The sequence below is a fragment of the Myzus persicae genome, unplaced genomic scaffold, assembly GCF_001856785.1.
Source record: "Myzus persicae strain clone G006 unplaced genomic scaffold, MPER_G0061.0, whole genome shotgun sequence".
Classification (NCBI taxonomy): domain Eukaryota; kingdom Metazoa; phylum Arthropoda; class Insecta; order Hemiptera; family Aphididae; genus Myzus; species Myzus persicae.
This window is the reverse complement of record NW_019100570.1, coordinates 30014-37000: the sequence shown is the minus strand read 5'-3', so window position 1 is coordinate 37000 and position 6987 is coordinate 30014. Positions and strand designations below refer to the sequence as shown.

Here is a 6987-nt window from a genome sequence, read left to right as displayed (position 1 = left end):
TTATCTCTGCCACTTGCCTGTTCCTATAATTTATATTTTATAAATTATAACTTGTAAGATTGTTTAAAGTATTAAGTGTTCTATGTTAATATATTACCAATTGTTAAACAGTAATTTATGCTTTATAAATTATAATTATTTGCAAATACGTATGTTGGATATGTTCTGATAATCTTGCACTTAGAATTTATCATACTCAGTATTTACATGTTGATAATAATATTTGATTGTTATTTCAAAATTAACTTACAAACAATTCAGTTTTATGCTAAGATTTGTCTGTAAAGGTAGTTGACAAAATGCCATCAAACGTGAAACATATTATATTGGTGATGTCTGGTAAAGGAGGAGTTGGTAAATCAACTGTGAGTACCCAGTTGGCACTTGGATTAGTAGCTAAAGGATACCGGGTAAGATCATCATTATTCATTTTCAATTATGATTAGTTACAGATTGATGGTGTTTTAAATTCATAAGATAAATATTAAGCTTCTAATAACTGTACAAAAGATGAAATGATGAAATACAGAAATATTAGCCCATAGCTGTAAACTAAACCTTGATATCTTTCTTTTTGAAAACACTTTGTTTTTGGCATAATTTATTTTTATTAAAATGCTTTAACACAGTACATTAAGTATTAAAAATTCATTTAAAAATTGCAATATTAACATTTAATTTATTTAGGTTGGTATATTGGATGTAGATTTATGTGGTCCATCAGTACCGTTTTTGTTAAAACTCGAAAACCAAGAGGTACATCAATGTGAGGCTGGTTGGGTACCAGTTTATACAGATGAGTCAAAATCTTTAGGTGTGCTTTCAATTGGATTCTTGACCAAATCCAGAAATGACAGCGTAGTGTGGAGAGGGCCAAAAAAGACTGGTTTGTAATTTAAAATAGTTTAATGATATCTTTATATACATGTGTATATGTATGTTTGTGTGTGTGTGTGTGTCTTAAACAGCATTCATAAAACAATTGCTTTCTGATGTTTTCTGGGAAGACGTTGATTATTTAATTATTGATACACCACCAGGCACATCCGACGAGCACATAACAGTTATGGAGAATATTAAGTATATTATAATATTATTTATTTATTAACTGAAGATTTAAGTACATACTTAATTAATGTCTTCATAATTTTAGAGAAGCTCCATGTGATGGAGCAATACTTGTGACAACTCCACAACAAATTGCTTTAGATGATGTCAGAAAAGAGTTGTCATTTTGTCGTAAAACTGGTATTCCGATACTAGGTATTGTCGAGAACATGAGCGGATTTGTTTGCCCTAATTGTTCTGTGAGTTAATATGTCGCTTAAATATTACATTGAAATACTAGGTATACTTGTTTCTTAATTTATATTTTTCTTAAAAGAAACTGTAAATTAGTATTTGGTTTTAATTAAAATATTGGTATCTATAAGCAGTGTTGGGATTATCTAGATAATTTATCTAGATAAATAATAAAATTATCTTTATCTTATCTATATAAATATAAATAAACTGTTGACAATTATCTTAAGAAATTATCTTAGATAAACAATTTACGTATCTAGATATTTAGATAAATTATAAACAGGTACCTATTTTTACATAATATTGTGTTGATTAAAATTTAAAATTAAAAGATTTTTTCACATGATTTGAAAGTTTATTAATTATATCATAATAATGTTCTTTTAAATGAAAGTTTTACTATTGTTTCTACCTTAAAAATAAGACTTGATTTGTAGTAGATAGTAGCACAGAATAGATAAATAGTAAGTTACTAACTGTGATTTATTATTCTACCCTTATATAGTTATATACAATAATTAAAATTAATACCTATTTTATATTTATTATTCATCCAGATCTCTCTGCTCTATTAAAAGGACACTGAATTCTATGGTTGTGTTGGTTATGAAAATAGAACAGTTAAATATCTATTGCGAAAAAATATAAATTTTCATATTATACAATTTATCTTAATTTTATCTAGATAAAATGGTTGTTTAATTATCTTTATCTAGATAAAAATTAAATTTATTTATCTCTATCTTTATCTAGATAAAATATTTATTCTTTATCTTTATCTTTATCTAGATAGAAATTTAGTTATCTATTCCCAACACTGTCTATAAGTACATTAAAACTAATGTAATGATAATATTGTAATACTTAACTAAAAATACAACAAAACAATATTGAACTATTCAAAAATTAATTAATTTAAGTTATATCTTAAATATTTCGTTTAATTATTACTGATGTATGGTTTTTGAAAAAATATTAACTTAACAGCTCATACTTGTCATTCATATAAAACATTTATTAAAATTTGAATAATGTTGATAACCTTTTGATTTTAAGCCATAAACAAATATAAAAAAACATAATGATAATATTTATAAATTTAAATATTTATACTTTTTATTTTTTTTTTTTACAGGAGTGTACAAATTTGTTTTCATCCAAAGGTGGAAAATCATTAGCTGAACATTTTCAAGTTCCCTTTTTAGGAACTGTACCAATAGATCCAAGAGTATCTTCAGAAACATCAAAATATGTTGGTTTAACTCATCCCGAATCACCAATGGCAATGTCTTTTAACTCAATTGTTGATCGTGTAATAAATCCAAACTAATTAACCTAATGAATTTTCATACTTAGATAAAATAAAATTTCAGTGTTCATTGTATTAATATATACTATTCGTCGCTGCCGTAGAACTTTTAACATTTCTATAGGTACAGCTATACAAATATATACATATTAAGCAAAAACAGTTAACAGCTAAAAATTGTATGTTTGTTAAATTTATTTTATTGAATAGTATTATACTTACTTGTTATAAATGAAACTTTTACTCTATGGGGACTTTTTGTTTTGACTGTTCAACTTCTTTCTTAGATTCATCAAGTTCAGACAATGGTTCCACATTTCCAAGTGGTGATTTACTTGTAAATAAAATTGGTATATGAGTTAGTCTTGGGTTTCCATCCTTCTCCAAGAACCTAATCTTCAATTTTTAATAACAATTTAGTGTATGAGTAGTAAAATTTGGTTGAAAATTAAATACCCAAGATAATAAAGAATTTTTACTGGATGTACCAGTTGCAGCAACTGCAAGTATAGTTCCATCTTCCTGCTCGTGTATAGTTTTTTTTTTAGCAATTTTGTCAGATGTTTTTGGAATAGGTTTATCAAAAAACGGTACCCGAAAATTACTAATATCTAAAAATAATAAAATAAATCATTACTAATTATGTTACTTTGTAATTTTGAATACTTATATGTTTATTGTGTATTTATGTTACCATCTTCATCTTCTTCTTCTTCATTTTGTATTGGAGGAGAAGGTTCAGTTCTTAAGATGAAATAAATAATACTCTGTTTTCGAAGCCATATTCTGAACCCTCCTTCAATATATATAGGGACATTTTCTGGGTGATTAGCAACTATTTTTTTTTGATCAGGGCTTTGACCACTAACTATCCATGTATCCTCAATGCTTTCTTCTAATTGCTTAGTTTTGTACACTTTAACTTCAGATTCAATATCTATACTACTAATTCTTTTGATAGCTAATAATGCTAGTTCATAAGGATCATTAGGTGCGGGCTTAGGTATAGGCCAAGGGGATAAATTATTGAATTTAGGCATCCAGTACATCATGCGCCAATAGCGCCGTACAGGAAATCCACGAGTACCAAATCGTTTAACAAGCAGGTCTTCAACTTCCCAATCAGGAATTACTCCTAAAAAATACATCAAGAACTCAAATGTAGAATACATCAATTTAAGAATGTGCAATTTTACCATTATCCTCCATTTTCTGTAATAAGTCGATGATACACTGCTGATGTTTTGGGTAGTGCATAAACTCAGATTGTATATAGTTTTGGGGGACGAATTTTCCCGCTGGTAATACTTGGATGAGTCTTTTGTAAGTTTCTAGGTCTTCATTTACTCCAAATTCATCCAGGTGCTTCATTGCTGTGTTTATAAACTCTACGTGACCAGATCGATATTTTTCCATCTGATACACTCTTAACATGTCCAAGTAAGTCTTTTTGTTCTTCTCCTGGACATTATTGAAACTGTCTACGCTTACCACATCAACCTTAGGAGGTTTGTCAAAACATGGTTCTGTTGAGTGAAACCCTCGTTGGACAGACTTGACAGGCTGTCGGTTAAGAATTACAACAAAACCTCTGCAGGTCCTTAAAACATTGTTCATTGTCTTATCAAAGTTATTCTTGAAGTGTAATTTATAATATTTGCATACCTAACGAACTTTTTAATGGATAATACGTTGTAATTTTTATGGCACTAAGGCAGTACACTAGTAGTTAGTACAGTTTTAACTTTTTCCAAATTTTATCGCCGGCTATCATTCACGTTATCATTTATACCAGTTTATCTTACGCAGGTTAGGCTTGGATTAATAATAATGATGATATCAAATCGTGTACCAACTGATTCTCTTGATTTGATTTCGTATATTTTGATATTATTGTCATAGAACCACGGTTGTAGATATTGGTCATTGGATCGCATAAGTATTAAGTATACAATTAATATGAAGTAAGTAATATTATTTAAATCTGAAGATTGATTTTCTATAAAAACTAAGGGCAGAGTTTTCATCATCTTCTGAACGAAGTACGAACTACATATTGTTGGGAATCATTTGACCAAAAATATGATTTAGTAGTTAGGTATTTTATCCATACGACCATACCTTCCCAAATATATTGTTATTAATTTAAAAAAACCTTGAAACTTTCTAGAGACCTACAAAAAGCATACCTACTTAAAATCAAGAAAAAAAGCTATACCTAATATCTATATTCTAAAGGTTTTACCTAGTTAATTGGTGAACAAAACAAACGAAAAAAATTGAATAACTTCCAAATTTCAAGTTTACAATTCGTAAAATCTATACGTGGTAAGTATATATAAGTACGTACCATACAACCATACTTTCCAATTTTATACCAACTTAGGACATGTATTCATAGCATACAGTTATGGTTAAAAATTGTTTTTTATTTCAAAATAAGTCATAATTTAAAGTAATATTATTTACGCATCAAATTGTTTCCTCTCTTAGTCTCTTGTTATTTAATTTTTTTTTTATACATTCACCAGTACACAATCATAATGAATTATGTTATCAAGCACATAGCCAAGGGTGGGCAGGAGGGAAATACCCACCACCGTCCATTACTAACAAAAATATATTGTTTAACGAAATTTTGAATTGGGGTAAAAATTTAAAAATACACTAGGTCCTGGGCTGTAAACGAGTTGTGTCCCAAATACTGAATTGCGTCCCTATGTTTTTTCCGGGTTACACGAATTGTGTCCCTCAGTTTTGTTCGGGTTACACGAATTGTGTCCCTCAGTTTTGTTCGGGTTACACGAATTGTGTCCCCCAGTTTTTTTCAGATTACACACAAGTTTGGTCTAACTAATATAAATAAAAAGCAAAAATAACTACACAAAATAATTTTAATAATATTTCATATAAGGCAAACACTTAAATAAAACAATTTTTAAAATTCACATTGAAAATATATATTATTTGAAATATATTATGTTGGTATATTTTATACAACATTGAAATGGAAAAATGTCTTGTGTTATCGGGACACAACTCGTGTACCCCACTTTTATCATCGGGACACAACTCGTGTACCCCACTTTTATCATCGGGACACAACTCGTGTACCCCACTTTTATCATTGGGACACAACTCGTGTACGAGAAATTTGGTTGGGACACAACTCGTTAACTGCGAGGTCCTGGGGGGGGGGCCTCTTTCGAAATTTCCAGCTAGTACGTTGTATATTAATATAAATAATATTAGATTAAACATCGCTTTTTCGAAATTCTTTATCACTTTATCAGAAACCAATTTGGATGTGTGCCTTCTCGAATAGGTATCTCCGTATCGGGAACCAATAAGAATATACATTTTTAGGTACTTTGGGATACCAATTCAGATGCAGCCATATTCACTCAAAGTTCACTATCTCCATCCCCACATACTTTAAGATGTCTCGAAAGTTTAAATTGTGATAACCTTATAACTAATTAAATATACGATAAGTTGCCAAAATGATGTAGGTACAACCCTATACCTGAAACTTGAAAGGTTAAATATGTTCTTTTATAACAAAATATAATAGGTATACCTCTATTGTCATTGACTATTGAGTAGGTAGGTATACATTTATTTAGTAAGTAGCAACTATTAAGTACCTATATGTAATAATTACATAGTTGTAATTTATACTCAATAGTCAATAGCTGATGCTACCTAAGTATTACAAAATTACTGATACAGGTATGGTTGCATTTAAACATCAATTAATTATTACCTATTCGTTCATTAGTTTATTCTAATATTATTTATGCAATATTGAAAAATATATAGTCATATAGTCATTAATTTCTATAACACAAAATCCAACTTTCTATTTTGTAATTTTATAATAACACATCAATGACATTGATTGGTTTGTATGATGAATTTAGATGAGTTATTGGATAGTAGATTATGGAGTAACCGTTTTCTTTTATTTTGTGTGATTCTTTTTTTTGTGAACCTGGGGTCTAGGGATTGCGATCAGTTTGTTCTAAATGTTATAATGTTTTGGATGAATATTTAGTTTTTTTTCTATTAGCTACCTATTTGGTATTTATTTAATAAATATATAATTTGTATTCCATAAAATAAAATAATATAACAAATTAATATGCATAATATAAAGATACCTACCAGCTCATTAAGTATTTTGATCATTTCCTTTTCGTTATGTCCTTATGTATGACATATAATAGTTTACAGGGGGATGAGGTGACCGAGTGGTCTGACGCGTCCGCTGCGACGCAGCCGGTCGCGGTTCGATCCTCGGCTACCGGGCGGCATTTTTCTCCGGACAAGTCGCGGTGACCGGAGAACAAGTGCTGCCATCCCCCACCCCC

At 29.3% G+C, this 6987-nt stretch overlaps 2 protein-coding genes across 6 annotated transcripts; one reads left to right on the top strand and one right to left on the bottom strand.

Annotated features, from left to right (window-relative positions):
• Nucleotides 1-2644, top strand: LOC111033663 (cytosolic Fe-S cluster assembly factor NUBP2 homolog). The gene is made up of 5 exons (XM_022314526.1): nt 1-410; nt 688-886; nt 969-1080; nt 1154-1307; nt 2441-2644. Exons 1-5 carry the CDS (start codon nt 300-302, stop codon nt 2633-2635), a joined length of 771 nt encoding a protein of 256 aa, XP_022170218.1. The 5' UTR covers nt 1-299; the 3' UTR covers nt 2636-2644.
• LOC111033643 (evolutionarily conserved signaling intermediate in Toll pathway, mitochondrial) lies at nt 2524-4393 on the bottom strand. Of its 5 annotated transcripts, none has more exons than XM_022314480.1 (5): nt 3811-4389; nt 3309-3749; nt 3071-3225; nt 2837-3010; nt 2524-2640 (listed from the first exon to the last, which is right to left on the bottom strand). In XM_022314480.1, the coding sequence occupies exons 1-4, from the start codon at nt 4229-4231 to the stop codon at nt 2855-2857; spliced, it is 1173 nt and encodes a 390-aa protein (XP_022170172.1). In that variant the 5' UTR covers nt 4232-4389; the 3' UTR covers nt 2524-2640; nt 2837-2854. The 5 variants fall into 5 exon arrangements, with proteins under 5 accessions (XP_022170172.1, XP_022170183.1, XP_022170190.1 ...); XM_022314491.1 differs by having other exon boundaries at nt 2629-2744; XM_022314514.1 differs by lacking the exon at nt 2524-2640 and having other exon boundaries at nt 2855-3010; nt 3811-4214; nt 4280-4393.
• Nucleotides 4394-6987: the final 2594 nt, after the last annotated feature.

Bases quoted from the DNA above. Each gene is read 5' to 3' on its own strand.
- LOC111033663 (XM_022314526.1), top strand. From the start codon at position 300: ATGCCATCAAACGTGAAACATATTATATTGGTGATGTCTGGTAAAGGA. The intron at 411-687 runs GTAAGATCATCA...TAATTTATTTAG, and splicing joins TAGTAGCTAAAGGATACCGG to GTTGGTATATTGGATGTAGA. The intron at 1,081-1,153 runs GTATATTATAAT...TCATAATTTTAG, and splicing joins ACAGTTATGGAGAATATTAA to AGAAGCTCCATGTGATGGAG.
- LOC111033643 (XM_022314480.1), bottom strand. From the start codon at position 4,231: ATGAACAATGTTTTAAGGACCTGCAGAGGTTTTGTTGTAATTCTTAAC. The intron at 3,750-3,810 runs GTAAAATTGCAC...TGTATTTTTTAG, and splicing joins ACAGAAAATGGAGGATAATG to GAGTAATTCCTGATTGGGAA. The intron at 3,011-3,070 runs GTATTTAATTTT...TAAAAATTGAAG, and splicing joins AAAATTCTTTATTATCTTGG to ATTAGGTTCTTGGAGAAGGA.